The sequence below is a fragment of the Dermacentor silvarum genome, chromosome 5 (genome assembly GCF_013339745.2).
Source record: "Dermacentor silvarum isolate Dsil-2018 chromosome 5, BIME_Dsil_1.4, whole genome shotgun sequence".
Classification (NCBI taxonomy): Eukaryota; Metazoa; Arthropoda; class Arachnida; order Ixodida; family Ixodidae; genus Dermacentor; species Dermacentor silvarum.
The window spans coordinates 37,788,810-37,808,169 of NC_051158.1; the positions used below are offsets into that span (position 1 = coordinate 37,788,810).

Genomic DNA, 19,360 nt, shown 5'->3' on the forward strand with positions numbered 1-19,360 from the left:
TGGACATTTTATCTTTCCCTGCATCCTTACACTGTGTTCAAAGTCTTGTCTCTTTACCCTGACCCATTTCTGTGCCCTCTTACACATCAGTATATGTCGCTGTCACAGCCTCTCTTTATACAGTTGAGGATTTTGCTACTTGTACGCAAACGCACAATTGCAAAATACCAGGTTACCAGAGATAATTACGTGAGCTGCCCGTTGTGTGGTGCTATACTGTAGCTCTGAGTTCAGCCGAATTAAGTCAACGCAGAGTCCAGCCAATAATTAGAGAGCGCAGAAAGCAAGTCCTGCAGCGGTATTCTGCTTAAGCGTCACAGTAAAGCGTCATTAACGATATAATCAGTATCATGCAGCGCCTTTTCTTTAAATTATATTCAACGGGAACACCCGCGTAGCAAAGAACGTTTCAAACGCGTTGTAGTAGTAGGACTAAGTGCCACAAGATGCCGTTATAAGCATTGCTACTGATGGCCACGGCTGCAGTAACGCGGTATTCCGTAAACGGCAACACGCTTATACGACTCGCTAAAACTCTCAATCAACTGTTTCTTGGAACTGACCTGCGCACTCGTTTTGTTTTCAGGCATTCCTAATTATCTGACGCAATTAACCTATTCAGCACATATATCTCGCATACTTTCAACCACGCTGTCCGAAAGCAGAAGCAGTGAAAACGTTGCTTTTACAACGTAGTAGAAAGCCTATATAGTGTACGTCCTTATAGAACCGATTTTAGACATTCTGTAGACTGCCTACAGTATTCTTGTGGAGCACCTTTATTATATTCTTATCCTTTGGCTATATAAGACCTATGAATAAGAGAGAGACGCTCCCAATTCCGTTTAAATTGGTTTAATCTAGAATTTGGGGGCCCACACACATCCGAAGGCGCTGCTTGCTGAAGTCACAAACACATTTGTTGGCAAGAAGCTGTGAGACCATAAGTCTGCTGGTTGTTTGTTGACAAATTGCACAGTTATTCAATGTTCAGCTTATGATTTCCGTAGACATTCTATGGCATGTCTATAAATATCTATGGACTATTTAACGAAACATTCATGTGGGCTTACATTGATTCAGTTCGTTACGTATCCGCGCTCTCATCCTATGAAGATCAGCTTCCTGAAGCTTTGGCGTTAGAGGGACGCTAAAGAGAAAAGGAAGTTGTGCTGTATTTAGTAAATTGTCCTTCAAGAATACTTAGAAAGATATTCTAATTACCACGAAAAGAAGCAAAAACCACGGACGGGTGGCGATCCCACCTTGAGGTTCGCGCACAAGCTTGTCGGTGACGTCAGGAATTTTGATGGCGTCTTTGCGGGCCTAGGTTAATCTCTTGTAGACAAAAGTAGACTGCATTGTATTCTAAAAAAAAGGCTACGCTTGAGTGTTGACAGCGGCTAGCTGGTAGATACTGGAGGATGTATAGACTTCGAACGCTGAACTGAACAAACTACGAGAATTTTACTCCCATCACATGCCTGAAATACAAAAAAAAAAACTCACAAGAACATTCAAATATGTGAAGTCACATATACCGGTGCGGCAGCTCCGGCGAAAAATGTAAGAAATTGAAAGTTTGGTCTACATTTCATCTTCTGTTAACCAAGCTCTTCCAGTTAAAAAAAGAGTTCTGAAAGAATATGTTATGTCTCTAAACTGATTTAGTCTTTGTTCTGGGGTTGCTTTATAAAAGCGAGTGATCAAGGTAGCAGACGGAAAAGAGAGCGTAGTAAGAGGCGGGGTTATGCGCAGCGATTGCGATGCTAGAGGGCAGGTTTGGTGAAAGGCCAGCGGAAGAGCGCTTACATATACGAAAGTCGCTGTCGATATACGGCCGCGTTTCGGTCGCCATTTTGTTGTCCTTCAAGTTCTTTGTTGAGAAGCATTTCACTGTCACTCGTGGTTTTTGCGAGGAAGGAAAAGCGCGCGATATATAGCGCGTGCCACGAAAGTCCATAATGACTATAACGACGTCCGGCCCGACGTGGTCATCATGAGGGGCACCTCGAAGGGCATCTCTGTGTGGTCTTCGGTGCCAGCTTGTCCCGCCAGCACCGTAGTCATCGGTACGAAGAAGGCTCGCGCGTGAACTGGCTTCAACTTCTGCCGCATGCAGTGCTGTACAAACATAAAAAAGAAATTCTCAGGTTAACAAACCCACCTTTATCTGATCACAAAAAAGGATCTCCAAATGGTCTTACTTGCCGAGCAATAGAGAGTTCTAGCTTGTCTGTAAATGTATTAGCGTTTGCAGAATATCGTATTACACGAGAAGTGTACGGCAGCTACAATGCCTATAGCGACAACCTGTGACGTGGAATCTAACCAGAGGATGCACAAAGCTGATACTGCACCGACCTACCATATTCTATTAAAGTGCTGTTGTTAAGCGTAGGTAGCGACATAATCGTTAACATGCATTCCTTTTTATCATTTTTCGTCCACGAGAGCACTCACACCACACAAATTTTCAAACGCATTGTAGTTAGACAAGGTGTCGCAACATTTCGCAACAATCTTTGCTACTGCCATCTTATTATTACTGGTAACCCAGTAATAATAACCCGGCAAAGGGTAAGAAGTTTTCGGAGAAGCAACAACTCTCTAATGAGGGATTTTTCTTTTCTGAAACGTCAGTGATTTTCCGAAACGTCAGTGTTGCTACAAAAACTACTATAACGAGCTTTTTTTATGTGATACGCGTCAATAACATGGGTAAAACGCAGATACATGACAGCCACTTCCCTAAAAAAAAAAAAAAAAGTAGTTTAGTGAAAAGCGATGTTGATAGAATATCTACTGCCATCTTTGTCGGGAAAAAAAGAAAACAACGTTTTACGTCTTCTGCGCCCAGGAATGAATTGAGAAAGTGGCGAACGGTCCATGACGAGGTAGGGTCGTCATAGGTCACAAAGTGACGATCGCTCATGCCGAGCCGCGGTCAAGGTTACATTATGCGTCTAAAAAAACAAACTGTCATTGATTCACAGACAATGCAGATCAAAGAACACGCCGCCATGGCGCCGTAATTTAAGCTTCAGAACGGCGCAACAAGGAAGACCATTGACAAAGCGCGATAAGCTCGAAAAGGCATTATTACTTTAAAGGCATCGCTACAAAATACCGACCCAGGTGTTTGAAACTTTACGTCTTTTGCAACTGCCGTGCCTGTACCGTAGTCAGTGAAATGCAAAGAACGCAGCGGCAAGGCGTCCCTCAATGCAGGCATGCGTCAGCGAATCACCTCGTCCGTATTCCCTGTCTCCTTTCTTATCCTTTCTTTATCTACGCCCCGCCTTCATTTTTCTCGGACGCTTCCTTGCCAGAAACGTCTGCGTTACTTCTTTGAATGTTGCAGGATAGAAAGCTTTAGCGTGTCCGGCATTTAGGTAAACGCGAGTGGACTGTGCGTTTTGCCGGATGAGTGGAGCCCCAAGCGTGAACGTCCTGCACGGTGCGGCCAACTGGTGGCGCAAAGCTCAACCAGACACACAGCGGGCGGATATTGCAGTAACCAAGTGTATTCTACTTCGCTGCTGGTGTAAATTTTCGGCAGCGGCGCAATAGTTTTGCTGCTGAAAATTTTCGCCAGCGGCAAAGTAAAATACGCTTCGTTACTGCAATGTCCGGCAAAACGACCAGTCCGCTTGCGTTCACCGGAATGCCAGGCATGCTAAAGCTCTAAAGGTAGCCGTATCACACATTTCCGGCACGCGGCTTTCACGCGTTCTTGACTTGTCACCGACTCCACATCTCAGACACTTTGTATGGTGCAGCGAAACATATATGTAGCGTCACCCAACCGGAAATCAAAACCCGAAGAAGGGGCTCCTCGACTGTCCTCCTATAATCGACCTCCGCGCGACGCGAACCGAATGAATGCTTAACGGAAGGCTTAGCAGAACACCATGGGCGAGCCTTCCGCATCTTCCCTTAATTGGAACGCGCAGCCGGTTCTCGGTATTGATTGGCTGACAGGACCCCTGCCTAACATTCACTGCACTACAGGAAGTTCTTGGTGATACACAGTATACAGAGACCTTCAGGTCGACCTGCAACCGTGCAGAGCGAACACCCCCATTTACACATCCGAATTCTTTCAAGATGTCCCCTGTTAATCAACTGCCTGGCATCGTGTTCTTCGCACAGCAGGGACACTGAAGTACAAAGCCAACAACCATCAGGAAGGGTTTCTGCGCGGTACCGTTGGGCCACAATTTTGTAAAACCGCTGAAGTTGCGCGGGGGGTGCTATCATTAATGATGATAAAAATGTCAGTTTCGCACGACGGACGAAGCATTGAATGTGAGAGGGAGGTTTTAGCGTCTCGCTTAAGCTTTTCTGAACGTTTCGCACAAATACGCGGGGACGCCACGTTGGTGTGTGACGCAGTACGCAAGGCAAGTCCTGCTGAGCAGATGAAACAGCCCCTGGCAATTTCCAGGCGTCTCAAAATAGGCGTCGGACATCGACGTTGCACGAAATCAGACCGACTGGAAATCGTCTGCGTTAGTCAGCACCTTGTGAAATATTATATAGCGTTAACTTGACCTCTTTTCATTGGCCATTCTGATCAGACCACTGCACCCAAGTATAGCAGGAAATCTAGTGTGCTTATGGTATGCAAGCGCCCAGCGCACATGCCAGTGCGGAAGGCAGAACGCTGCCTGGCTCCGCCACCGTGTCGATGGAGTGGAGACATATAGACGAATCTACGGGGGAGTGTTCATAGTAGGTCATCCACTTCGCGTTGACGATATTGCTGCCACACGCACCCCGCGTTTATGAATGCTATCTAACACTACGTGCGTGAGCGGCGCATGCGCTGTCGATACCGGAGCAGCGCGACGACGGCGGCACTATTCGGCGTCAAAGCTATTTATTGAGGAGCAGCCCATACCTGTGGCACATAGTCACGGTACACGAATGGAACGTGCACGGCACGCTGGCGGCCCTGGTTGGAGCAGCAGTGCTACCATCGAATCCGTCTACATATACTAGGGAGCCTACATGCAACGCCGTTTTAAAACGGTGTTGCATGTAGGCTTCCTAACATATACCTTTGCATCAGGACTGACCTGTCATAGGTGTCGACGAATTACCGCAGCTGTGACATGAAATCAGGGCATATCGCCAACATCAATCTACCTTCACTGACTACAGAGCCGCGTACGTTTATGCTTACTCGTCTAAGTGTTATTCTTCTTAGCCTTCGTTATTTTACAAGTTCTTCTAGGAATTTTTAGGACGAATGTTTGTTCTGGTGTTCTCAGAAACACGGAAACCTTAGCAGTGGTAAACAATTTCTCAAACTGCGTGATTCTTTTAAGCTGCACCATCATAACAAGAGGTACAATCATTCAAAATATGAATATTAGTCTGCCTGTTCAACCTTCTACGAAAGAAAGACTCCCTCATTTTGACTATATTTTTTAAAACCTTGTTCTGCTAGCGCTTCCTGTCATTCTACTCCCATTCACCCTATCCCTTTGCACCACAAACGACTCGACACCAGCAGTGCGGTTCCTTCCCGACTCCGTCCACTCCATGATAAGCAAGTTTACTGTTTACGCACAGAGTGTCAAGTGAATGACAGAAGGATATATATTCTAGGCTGGTGGTCATGACGAAAGTAAATAAAAGCGTTATCACAATACGACATCAAACTTTTTCGTAGTGTGCAGGATCTTTTCACTGCGATAACAGATAGAAGCTCGGAACTATGCTTGGTGTGTTTGCCTGTTTGCCCGCTTGCCTCGTGCGTCCGCACTTTCTGTTCCTTCGTCGTCGTCCAGGCCACGTCCTAACCCTCCTCCTTACTCTCATCATATTTGCAAGGCAAAAAGAAAAGTCTCAGGTGTCCTTTGCTATCGCCGAAGAGAGGCGAAGGCGAAAGCCTTGTAAAGCCTACGGTAATTTACCTCAATCCGCCTTAATCCTCCTTAATCTACCCTAATCGACTTTATTCCACATTTATCCATCTTAATCCATCCTAATCCACCTTTATCCTTCTTGATCCACCCTAATCCACCTTAATCCCCCTTAATCCACGACAACCTACCTTAATCGGCCTTGATCCACCTTAATCTACCATAATCCACCTTAATCCAATCACTAATCAATGATTAATGAACTTTAGTAATCATTATTCATTGTTTATACACGGCTGGACATGCTTAGGCTCGCTTCTGGCCTTCTGCCTGTGATCACTTCTGGCCAACGCCCTCCCGCGCCACCGCTGACCCGGCGCGCTCCGTTTTTCTGTACCTCACAACGCTATCTTGAAACATCGAGATCTAAGCCTTTCGCCTTAAAAAAAACTGTGGGGATTGAGTGGCAAATGCAAGAGGAATGCGCTAGCACTACACCGCGCCTTTTTAAGGTCCTGGATCCATGATGTATACCGCATTCACCACATTGCGAGTGTTCTGCCTCTTCGAGGGGCGAACGAAGTGTGACTGACGGTGGCCCGGGGCGCATATATATATATATATATATATATATATATATATATATATATATATATATATGCTTCTACCACGTGACCAGCTTCCTACACTTTCACACACACACACACACACCCTATTTTCACTTTGACACTCCTACTGCTACTGCTAACACATTGACAACACTCTGCTCATCAGAGCCAGTGGTGATCGAACTCGAACCCCAGCGGTAATAGGAAGCTGAGAAGCGGACGCGCTAACAACCGCGATACTTTTCAACAATTTGCGGAGGGTCTTGTGCGCCACGCAGACTCCGAGAGCTCTGGCGTCTGTGCGTTAATATTGCGATAACAATTAAACAGACGCTTGAGGTGCATTCACTGCCGTCGGTGCGGCCGCCGTCGCCGTTGTCGTGCTGTCCCGCTGTCAGCGGCGCATGCGCGGTTCGAACGCGGATGGTTAAAGGGGCTCCTGAGACGCGGAGTGCGTCTGGCTGCAAAAACGACGAAGCAAAATGGGTGCGCCGTGAACGGTACACGTGGGGTCGTATTCTGCGACGCTCACTTTCGGCGATAGTGTCGCCGTGAGGCGCGCGTTGATTGGCTGGTTGAGCAACATTGGACGAGCTGATTAGCTGGTTGAGCAGTACGTCACGCGAAGGTGGTAGTATCGCCGAAGTTGTCGTCGCAGAATACGTCCCCATGAAGCAGCCCTGTGGCGGAGAAAGGGCAGCGTTCTGCCTTCCGCCGTTGGCACGAGCATTGTGAACACACGCTCACTGTGAACGCACTTTTAGCAACACATAGTTTTAGAGTGCACTGACCCGGGATCGGCACACTTAAATGGCGACATACCCGCACCCGCATGCCTGTTAGCTTGTCCGCCAAAAACGTGGCTGCATTCGAAGAATACTTTGCATTCAAATATAGGTCCAGCTGTCGAAGTGCGTTACCTTCTACAGTACCAGGAAAAAGACACTCTTACCGTGAGAGTAAGCTTGGTTACACGGAAGAAAACGCAGAAAAAAAAAACCTAGGGTTGGCGATGCCACCTTGATATTCCCTCACGAGCTCGCCGCGACGTCATCAACTTTAGCTCCTTGACGTACCATACCAGTCCATATTTACCGATAAAAAACTTAACTTTACCCGAGCAGGCAAAAAGAATAACGCAGTTTGAGAAATTGTTTGCCACTGCTAAGGTTTCCGTGTTCCTGGGAACACCAGAATAAATATTCGTCCAAGAAATTGCTATCGGAACTTGTAAAATAACGATGGCTTAGAAGAATGACTAAAGAAGACGACACAAGCATCATTGACTAGTTTTCATTCGCACCGGAGGATTTTTATTCGCGTGGTGACATCCATACCATGTAGGAATCGTTCAAGCATATTATTTTCCAATAATATGCTTGAATAATATGGGCTAGCTGTATGGTACGTCAAGGAACCAGGACTAAAGTTTGCAAGTTTCCAAGAACTTTTACTGAGCGAAAGCACCCCAAACATGAAAGGATAGGTGAAATTCATTACGTCGCTTACGCAGCGACTAATTAAGTGGTTTCGGAGCGAAATAAAAAAATATAGCAACTTGCCCTGTATTTTATCTTTTAATAATCAAGCCCTTCCAGCGCGAAATCAGCCAACACAGAGTTTTGAACGAATACTTTATCAGCATAAACTGAATTACTGCTTCTGTTTTTATTGTCCCTTTAAATTAGTACTGCCGTAATACTTTCGACTCTTCCTTTTATTATTGCGATAGCAATTATATGGACACTCCAAGCGGACTTCTGCCGTCGCTGTCGCCGTGAGGTTCCGTATTAAGACCAAAGGCGATAAAATCGTCGCCGCGCGCTGTCAGCTGTATGTGCGCGTGAAGGCACGCGAGGGACGCGCACTTTCACTGGGAGAAAACGCACGGCGGAGAGCAAACGCGGCGTCTTCCGTGGCGCGAAAGGCCGTGGGGGGATGGGAGGGAGGGAGGGGAGGCGACGTTTGCTGCGGCACCAAATGCCTATCTTGCGACCGGGTGCAAGAGGAACTGGAATCTCACAGGCGAAAGGAGGAATGCGGGAAGGCAGCCGGGGGAGAGAGGGTGTTCGGCTTCTGCTCTGCGAGCAACTTGTACTTTGCGCGGCGGCGGGTGGTCGTGGGCATCGTATCTTGAAAGCGATCTGCAACACAGCTCCTACCTTTGTATGCGCTGTGCTTTCGACGCTCAGTTTCCGTTGAAGCGATAGACCGCACGAACCTTCGCTCGCTGCTGCTGGCGCGCTCGCTCACGCCAGCGTTCTGACAGCGGTCTCGTGCGGTCATCGAGTGTGATCTATTCGTGTTTGCTTGTGCGCGCTGACATCGTGCTTGTTAATTCAGTTAGTAAGCGAATGTTTCCAAGTTTATACAGCTGATAAAACTACTATCCTTACTCCGTACTCTACTAATTTGCTATCGCAATTGATGCTTCGCCTTTCGGGTGAAAGTGTGACATTTTTTTGCGTTTGCGTTTGCGTTTTATCGGGCTTTGAAATCCTAGTAAAAGCACAGAGAATCCTCAGAGCGCCCTGAGTATTTACATATAACAACTGTTCTTCAGCCACTATTGTTCTGGTTTACCTTAGAAGTGTATGTGCGTTGACATCGTGACGCAAATGGTTAGCACGTGAGAGCAGGACGTCGGGACTTTTTGAGAGTCGCTCTGGCTCACTCGGTAAATCCCTTATGCTACTTCATGGGGCCTCACAACCAGCACCTAGCATACGACTGAGCGAACGGAGCGGGTGTCAAAAGGTCCCGATGTCCCGCCCTCTCACGTGCCAACCATTTGTGTCACGATGTCAGTGCACATACAGATCAAGGTAAACCTGAACAATAGTGGGTGTAGAACAGTTGTTATAGCAAGTGTATTTTTAGCTGTACCAAGATTTTAAAAATTGCCTGTGCCAGCTAGCGCAGTTCTAACCCGTGATCTAAATTACCCCATGAGGCTGTCAAATTGCTTCTACAAGAAATCAAAATGCTTTATTGAGTAACTATTGTATTACATTATTGAACTTTTAATTTTGTTACTTTACGGCACATATTTCAATCTGTGAATTGTAGCCAGTGAATTCGCAAGATCGTATCTACTTAGAAAAAATTCTCAGGACTATTTTTCTTTTTCTCTCTCTCTTCTCAGGACTATGCAAGCTTTGAAATATTAAGTTTTCAATGTTTCCGACGAATTGAATGGCGTCCAAATTACTTTAGGGCGTCAATGCATACAATAGCGTTCTCATAAAAAAAGTAGCTGGAACAACTGTGTATTTTTACCTTAAGTTGTCAAAATTTCATATTACATTTTACAATTACATATCTCGAAACCGGTGTTACCCTCAGAATTCATTCCAAATCGATATGGCTTCCAACCTCGCTAGCTGCAATTCGTAAATTTAAATATGCGCCGTAAAATATTTAAATAAAAAGTTAATTACTGTAATTCTGTTACTTATTCGATACGGCATGTTGATTTCTCGTAGAAGCAATGGCTGCAGCATCTAGTAATTTAGCTGAAGGTTTAGAATTACGCTATCTCCCACAGTCAATTTCTAAAAACATGGTGCAGCTACAAGAAGACACCCTTTATGTATAAATACTTGTGGCACACCGAGGATTGCCAGTTATTATTGTTTTCTAGGGCCCTAGATGGTTCGGCCCTCTATTTACCGCCAACAACAAAGAGCTCAAAATATCATGTCAGTAGTCCTTTAATACCGCGGTGTACCAGCCACGAATACAACGGCCGCGAATACAACAAATAAATCACTGGGCACAACCTGTAACAAGTATGCAGAGTTCCGAAGACCAATGTGTCGCCTTCGAATATTCGATGAGGAAGACTCACCTTTATTTTTCGAGCGAAGGGCTTCACACCAGCTTTCTTTTTCTTGCTCTGCAATACGAGTCGTTATCGATAACAGCACACATAAACTTGTTAAGAGGCCGTTATGGCTGACGCGAACTTCGATGTGAAATACAAAAATGCTCTCATCACACGACAGCACATCTATACTTACAGTGCGGCAAGCGTAATTTCCAATCACGGCTCCATAAAGTTTACGAAAATTGCTGAAAATTGGTTTCTAAACAAGAACGCAAGCACTCAGTTGCGTACCTCAGCATCAAATACAGATATCGCGGTTTTGTGAACTGCATTGGTTAGACCATCTTCGGCGGACGTGACTTTGAATAACCTTTGAGAGGGTTCTGCGAAAATTCTCACAAATAAGTGTCCTATTTCGAACAGGTGCATGTATACCTTCGAATCAATGTATTTATTCACCGCCCCAAAACACGCCAGGTCCGCTTTAGACGTTTCAATAAGTGTAGCCTATAGAACTGGGATGTCTTCTGTAACTGCCGAAATACAGAGTTGCAATGTAGACGCTTTAGTTTCTTACTGATTTTCCTGGCGACGTTCAGTAATCGATAAAAAAAAACGTGTGGCCTTTATCAAAATCCACTTTACTACGCTTAGTACTTGAATTTTTTTTCTTATAAATCTGAGACACGTCATCAAATTTGGTGAAGTGTATGATGAACAAAAAGATTTCTCCGTTGTCTTATATCCGAACAAGAGATCCTGGGCCAACTTTCTCCTAACGATCGCATCTCTAAAGTTCAATAGGTGGGTTTATAATGAGGCCGCAACCAAGAATAATCTTATCAGTTGCCATAAGAGAACTACAATCGGCCAATGGCCTATCCCAGAATGCTTTTATATACTGCCCCCGCAAAATATGTACAAAACAAGTATTTTTAAAGCGAAACCTTCTTTGCCTCTTCTCCCAACTTCGCGGGTAATGACTTCTCGCTGTTGGTTACTGGCTGCGGTCTGTCTGGTTATACAACAACTAGGGCCACTCGAAATGTGCCGCTGGTATCTGCCTTAATAGCCAACTTGGAACACTGGGTGTGTGCAACTGCATACATGGTGAAATAGTTTATTTATTTATTTAGTTTAGTTTCAGTACTGCCACTCTAAGTTGAGAGCATAGCAGGTGGGCATTACAAAAACACAATCATGTTTTAAAAAAACAGAAAAAAGAATCGACATTTTGCAAACATGCGCTCTCCAGAAACACACACACACACACACACACACAAAAAAAAAGAAAAGAAATATCGAAGCACATCCCACAGGGTAGCATTAAAGCAATAAATGTGGTGTAAGCAGTTTTTCGAGCAAAAAAAATCAATATTGTAATAAAGTTCAACAGTGTACAATCAAGCACATTGTGCTTACAAGAGAAAAAAAAATATTATTCGAGAAAAAAGAAAAAAAAGCAAGCTTTTATACAGAGCATATAAAGCAAAGATCACCCACAAATTCATATTAACATTTCAAAAACATGCATGCTCCGTACGCGAAATGAAGCACAACCACGAGGAATGATTACAAACAGTTTGCCAAGCAAAGGGAATCAACGCCTCATCGATCATGCGCAATGTGCAAACACCACGAAATAATACTGAAAAATAAAAAAAAGCGTTGCACAACCAGGCACAGGATTGCAATGTGGTAAAAACGTGGGAATGGAATAATGAAGCAAGCAAGCGATAGTACAAGAACGAAGTTATGTGCAACAGCATAAGCAATCTCGCTCACCAAGAAAACCGGTACACGTACATTTCATCGGCCATCACCAGCAAATATTAGGAAAGGAAATACATTGTATAAGTGCAGGAATCTAAGGAAACCCCTAATACCAATAAAAGGGAATAATGGCGTAAATCGGGTTTATATCTCACACCCTTACATCTTAAAAGGGAGTAAGGAAGCAAGTTACAGACCAATTTACAACATTATTACTTTTCGTACCAGTCGACACCTCAATTGAAGGTAAGGAATGGTGTAAATCGGTCTATAACTCACACCGTCCCACCCAAAAAGCGTGTAAGAATGTGAGTTATAGACCAATTTACAAGTTATTACCCTTTTACACCAGTTTACACCTTTAAACGTAAATGAGAGTATCAATTGATCTGACACCCTTATTTACTTTTAATGATACAAGATTATTTTACAGTTTATGTGCCATCGGGTATGAACACTCTAGGGCCAATTTTGTGCTGCCGGGTAGGTGCCAGAACATACAAGCAGAACGAGAGGCAAGAAATTAAGAAGTCGGCACCAGAAGCAGCCATGTATGGAGAAAGAGAACAAAATGGAACCAAAGCAAGCATTGAGCAAAGAGCGTTGGACCATACATATAAGTGAAGGAGCAGAAGTGAAGCTATTTCATGAAGCGCCCAAGAAAATTTCGCTTACCACCGATTCGCGCAGATGCGTGCGATCCGGCAATTTTTACTCGGCCCTTTCGTGTACGATAAGTACGTACAGCCGTGAGCAAAAGTATACGGACCACAGGGTTGCCGAAAAAAAGTGAATTTCTTCGTATTTACGAAGCAAAAACCGGAATTGATGAGCACACTGAAAAGTTCGCAATGCCAAGTTTGAAGTGTAGTCCTCAATTTTAAGTTGTGTTCATAAGCAGAGGAAAAAATCTGCTTTTTCGCGCAACCCCTGGTCCGTATACTTTTGCTCACGGGTGTACATCCGTAAACCAGTCGAAACATTAAAGTTCGATCTTGAGGTTTTAATGGCGAGTGAGCCAGTCTACGGATCATTCAGTGGCGTTCAGGTCAAGGTCTTTCTGAATCCGAGGCCGGAAACTAAACAATGAAATAATATTAGTGTGTTCTGCGTGCTAAAACCATGATGCGATTATGAGGCATGCGGAACCGCAGGGTTCCGGATTATTTTGACAATCTGTGGATCTTTATCTTGCACCCTACGCACGGTACACTAGTGTTTTCGCGTTCTGCCCCCATCCGAATGCGGCTGCCGCGGCCGGGATTAAACGCGCGAGCTTGATCTCAGCAGCTCAACTCTAATAGGTGTTGCGCTGCTGAGCCAATTGTTCTACAATGGAGGCATTCTGTAAGTGTCCACCTAGTGGACATGTCTATTTCGTCTGCTGCTGAAGTGCTGGTTGGCTGTGGCGCCTGGCTCCTTCTGAAGCTCACCCCAGCCCAGCCAACCAGAAGTTCAACAGCAGACGAATTGGACGTGTCCACTGGGTGGACACTTACAGAATACCTCCCCAGGTCCTCTGGTCTACAGGGGGAGAACGTTGATGCCAGGTGTAGGCACATGGAATTATGACACATATATACGAATGTCTTTAAGGCTTCATGCACCTTTGTGTGGCAGTGGCGCATGCATTCCGCGGGGACTTGCCAAGAACGGGCGCATACCAAGTGGCACGTACCCAGCTGTCCAAGTTGTTCATATACATACACGACCATACACGACACAACATACAACATACACATACAAACATGCACGACGAGAAAACGGTGACAAACTCCAAAACCCTTGGAAGAAGGAAAGAAATATTCGTTTTAGAAGGATTCAAGGCATGTTTGAAATTTACAACGGGTCTTAACGAGGATATCCTCGAGACCTGGTAAAGCAGCGCAACAACGGTGTCACTCATTGAGCTATACATTAGCTGTAAAACGGAGAACTCACCACTTTGTCGTGCAGTGCTTGAGTTAAGCAGTAGACGAAGGATTGAGCCTACGCAGGACAACAAGGACGTGCGCGACCATTAGGAATGAGGAAGTGATTCGCGCTACGCGACGAGGACGAAACTATATATATAGGTATTCCGTTTCGAGAAGGTCCGTTAAACGCTTACCGAACAAGGCTGGTTCGCGGCGCTCGCCCTGTCGAGCTGCACCTTCACGCAGCTCCGCAGCTCCTTCCTGTAGTGGTGCAGCTGATGTCGGAATAGCATAAGAGCGGAAAAGAACGACGTTAAAAGGACGCTAAATGCAAATTATGAAGTCACGCTACACAATGGATTGATACTCGTGTATGTACGTCAAGGTGGGAGGGGTGCCACTTTTTCCTGAAATGGACATTTCTTGGAAAATTACGAATGAAGGAGAGCATTGGCGCTGTCCATATTAAAATTCAGCATGAGCTATCTTAACGCATAACTTGGCTTTTACGAGTGATCGATGATAGCCTGTCAATTCCGATGGAAGTAGGATGGAAAAGCAGTGATGTATCAAACACTGGCTACATGAATCCAAATAGAGCACAATAATTTACAACCCTAAGCTGCGATGAGTTTCGTATCTATCAATGAATGAATGAATGAATCAATCAATCAATCAATCAAACAATCACTCAATGGTAATAAAATATAATTACGTTGCAGTTGAAGTGATAATGTAATTCAGCTAGGTCAATTGTGTGCAAATTTCTCGCGAAGGAATTCACTGATGCTGCATTTACATCCTCAGTCTACTATGTCAGCTCTGTTTGCGGAATCGTGGTGCCCTATTTGTGCACTCGTCTGTCTCAAAGGAGCTGGTGGCGCGCAGCTGAGCATATCCTCACAGATGGCCGGAGCTCGTACGATTGGATTTTTTTACGTCAGTTGTCCCGTTCTTTCCCCATGGTTCGTAGAGTGGAAGGAACGTACCAGCCATCGCGGGTCGTGATTCTCCCTGCAACTTAGTCATATCGTAGCTGGAGACGAACGTTTAGCAGTCTATACTCGGCGACAATGATGACGTAAGCTGACTCATGCAACTCGGTGGCAGTGTAAGAGTTCAGTACACGCAATGTGACTCGAGCGGCCATCCGCGCGGGCTTTTTGCATGTATTCGTGGGCTTCTTTCATGCTTGGAAAAACACTTTTATGTAGCACGTATTGAGCAACAGAAAGCTGTATCGGGAGTTTTTCATGTTGCTGTACAATTTTGGCATTCACACTTTTCATCTAATTATAATATTTGAGAAGTTGATTAATTAAGGGCAATTATATAATTGGACTTCATAGAAAAAATAACCTGAGAATCTGCAAGCGACGGCACACAACTTTGGTTCTTTCTAGCTGCGTGGCATTTGCATTTTTTTTCAACGTTTGGCTCAAGTTACCTGAAACACCCTGTATTTAAATGGAGCCAGCAAGGGTTGTGAGGTCGGCTTGTTGGTATTAAACCTTAGAGGCTGGCGTACGCTCTGTAGTATGTACGAAAGAAAAAAAAAAAAACGCCTGTTAACCCTTCTTTCAACAGCAACAGCCGAACTTATTGTGGCCTCTTCTGTCTAGTGCATATTTTACTAGAATTTTTGTGTCGTTGGAGTTGCGTTTTACTCTTGAATTACATATGTCGGTTCATGACGAATTCTCAGGATAGAAGGAAGATTTCACGAACCTGATTCACGTAGTACTCCGCGTCGGCTCCACGTACGTTTTCCAAGCATGTCAACATCGCTTTCTCCTCTGCAGGAAGAGGACAGGGCTGGCGAGATTATATAAGCGATGGCTTCGACAATATGTGTTTCCACCAAAAGACAGGCGCTCAGGCTAAAATTCACGCGTCTCGTGCGTCTCGCCGAACTTTTTTCTCAAGCCCAGAAAAGCAACTTTTTCAACCTCCTTAAGTGAGGAGTTTCGGCAAACAAACCAATTCCGAAACTATGCATATAAGCCTACTACTACAAAGGGAATCCACTGGCCCAACGGTCTGGAGCTTGACCTTGCTCAGCGGAGAGGGTCCAGTCAAGGAATAATAGTATAAGTACTACTACTACTACTACTACTACTACTACTACTACTACTACTACTACTACTACTACTACTACTACTACTACTACTACTACTACTACTAGGTACTACTACTACTAGCTACTACTACTACTATAGCTACTACTATTACTACTATCTACTACTACTGCTACTACTAACAACAACAACAACGACGATATTACCATCTTGAATTTAAGAATGATAATATATTACTCTTACTACTACTAACGGCTAATACTACTAATGCTTCTACTAGTCGTACTACAAACGATCTCCCGCGTAAGCATCGACATCAATTCATACGTCTTTTAATGAAAGGAATTAGCCGCCAAATAAAAGTTGTATTCTCAGCAGTGATTGCATATATATATTAAAATTGAGCGAAACTTCTTCAACAATAATTGCTGTAAACTAATTCGAAAACGAAAAGTTATTAATCTCCGTAATATTTTAGTTTCTTATATAGCAGGTTAATATTCTGATCGCGTACAGCTCATTTCTGCTTGATGGGAACCACTCCAGTTGTCTCGACGTTCCAACTTGTGCACCCCAGAGCAGCGACCCGAGACTTTGTTCCCTTTGTACATCAATGACATTGTCACAGCTGTTTCACCTTTTACACAAAGTTGACGGTTCGCAGACAAATACGTGTTGTTTCGTCAAACAACTTTAGTGCATAACTAACTACATTTGAGCTTACATAACGTGCTAAAATTAATTGATTACTCGGACATGGTCTTGAACAAGGATAAAACCGTTTGGATCTGTATAACAGACACGATCACAACAATACGAGTACAAACTGGCGTCATCACAACTTGAGCGAGTTAACAACTGAAAATACCCACAGAAGTTACATTCACTGATAACGTTGGAACTCGCATATCAACCATTTTCCTTTTCCGAGAGCTGGTTCTTAGAACACAAACTTGGAAATTGACCTGAGAGCGTTATTCAGTAATATCACTTTCATCAAACCGAACCTACAATATGTCTGCATTACATTGGAATTTGTAGAGTAAGCCCAACATTTTAAATATTGAGGAAATTAGTTGATAGGCTGTGTGTACTTTATTTGAGTTTAAGCGCACCTATTTTCATCCCTATGCTAATTCCATATATTATGTTATTTTCCTTAGGTGAACATCATTAGGATATTCAACTTCTTAAAACACGGTACAAATGTATCGCCTTAACTTTTTACATTCACTCATGTGAATTACTACCAGACCTCATGGTACACGTTGTCTCTTTGTCCACGAGATGCACATGTAAAAATCACCCGAATTCATTAACCCACCATTTTGTTGGGATCGACACCTACAAGTTTTCGGTCTTCCATCGTACGATTTAAGAGTGGAATTTTCTAGCCGAGCCGTATTGGTTGCATGCAAAGTGAAAGTGAATTGTATTATATTTGTACTTTATAATTGTGTCGGTGTGCTCTTGCAATTTTCTTTTTTGTTGCCTTGCTTGTGTACTGTTGCTGTTTGCTGCATAGCACCCGTCGTGCAAAGACCTAATTCTGGTCTGCAGTATGTCAAAAACAAATAACATAAAAATAAATCTGTACCCAATATGAAGGATCCCGCGCTCGCCCTTCATCACGGTCAGAATCCGGCGCTACGACTTTTTTTTCCCCGCGAGCGATTCTCTAAAAGTAAAATAGTCTGTCAAGTATGATGCAAAAATTTCGCGAAAATATTCTGAGATTCTGCAGAGGTTATGGCGAATCATTTGATTGGTAAATTCTGTAAGGTCACTCGCTGCTCTCGGGTCATCGTCGTGCGTACGCACGTTGTTTGCAGTGCTTTCCGAAGTTCCAGGATTCGTGTCCTCCGCCACCGTGGTCCTTCGTCGCGCTCGCTCCGAGGCTGTAAAAGGCCAGGCACGTCGCTAGAAGGGCGCGCATTTCTCTTGTGCGTGCTGTGCTTCTGCGAGAAATTGAAAGTGCGCTTACAGTGGCGCTAGAGGCGAACGTCGAATCGACCCCACAGAGCCCAACTTATCGTTTTCGGCACGCTGAATCTGACACCTGAAAAGTCGAATTGAAGCGCTGCGAACCTAATGCAGATCCTATACCAGCGGTTTTGATGTGCTGGAGGGAGTTTCCAGTTCTGTACCGATCAGCAACTCAACGTACACATTTAGTAATTATTGAACTAATTAATTTTTATTGAGTTACCATTTCATTATTTTCTTCGCACGAATAAGTCCTCTATGGCCAGAAATAAATGTGAACAACTTGTTTTATTTTCTTTGACGTGGAAGAATGTTTGGGCTTTGTGTGGTTAAAGAGGGACGTTACGTTATAACGATTCCTTCAGCTCGATTCTATGCCACTCTTATCATCTACCACTCACGGTTGGCTGATCCCGTCCATAACGTGGGTGGAACGGCGCTATAGATGACCACTGACGAAGCGCGAAAATGAAAATGGCCATTGGAATAGAATCATGACATTGTCTCGGCCTAGACTACTACATTTTACTTGTCTTAGGAACCTCGACACATTTGGCTTGATGACATAAGATGATGTGCTAATTTAGGTGCTGCATAAACGGAAACGTCAGGTCTACATGACCCTTCGTGCTACACCTCTGTCTGATATTCGCTCACATTTCGTACGGAGGTTTAATTTCGTATGAAGTTTAGTTTAAGACCGCGTTTTCGGGTACTTAGCAGTTTTCTCCACCATAAATCCGAAGTGCGCCTCGTCTGCGGTGACGCTACTCAAAACATGTCGATTCTACTGCAACGAAATGGTGGCGCCATCTGTCAAGGATACGGTGAACATCGTTTTTTTTCGCCATAGCCATGACAGATGGCTCCACTGGGCATCGCCGCTGACGACGCCCACTTCGGACTTATGAACGAAGCCGGTGCGTGAACTTCCAAGTTTGCGCAAAGAAGCCAATCACAATCGAAAATTTTGATCGCGATCGAAAGTTCCCGGTAACACTGGTATTACGTTCTCATGAGGTGTCTTGCGATTGCTTGAGCTGTCGGCACAAGACGCGGTAAGTAATTGGTGATCCGTCCTGCAAAGCACAAAAAAAAGAAAAGTTGGCTGACGATAACGACACTCGGTCTATCTACACAGCTATACATCATGCAATGCGGCGGCAACTTATCAGTATCACGCACGCACACAGCAGCTTCACAGCACGTGTCATAAAAAGGAAAGAAATGTAGCTCGCGTTACTAGACAATACGAACCCGAAATAAAATTTGTTTTTGAGTCGGCTGCGAGGAG

General features: G+C 44.4%; 1 protein-coding gene across 1 annotated transcript; it reads right to left on the reverse strand.

Annotated features, from left to right (window-relative positions):
* Positions 1–882: 882 nt before the first annotated feature.
* On the reverse strand, positions 883–15,792 carry LOC125945613 (uncharacterized). The gene is made up of 5 exons (XM_049667717.1): positions 15,731–15,792; positions 14,197–14,277; positions 14,028–14,075; positions 10,335–10,382; positions 883–2,124 (listed from the first exon to the last, which is right to left on the reverse strand). Exons 1-5 carry the CDS (start codon positions 15,785–15,787, stop codon positions 1,969–1,971), a joined length of 390 nt encoding a protein of 129 aa, XP_049523674.1. The 5' UTR covers positions 15,788–15,792; the 3' UTR covers positions 883–1,968.
* Positions 15,793–19,360: the final 3,568 nt, after the last annotated feature.

Bases quoted from the DNA above. Each gene is read 5' to 3' on its own strand.
- LOC125945613 (XM_049667717.1), bottom strand. From the start codon at position 15,787: ATGTTGACATGCTTGGAAAACGTACGTGGAGCCGACGCGGAGTACTAC. The intron at 14,278-15,730 runs GTTCGTGAAATC...TTCCGACATCAG, and splicing joins CGGAGTACTACGTGAATCAG to CTGCACCACTACAGGAAGGA. The intron at 2,125-10,334 runs GTGAGTCTTCCT...ATGTTTGTACAG, and splicing joins CCTTCGCTCGAAAAATAAAG to CACTGCATGCGGCAGAAGTT.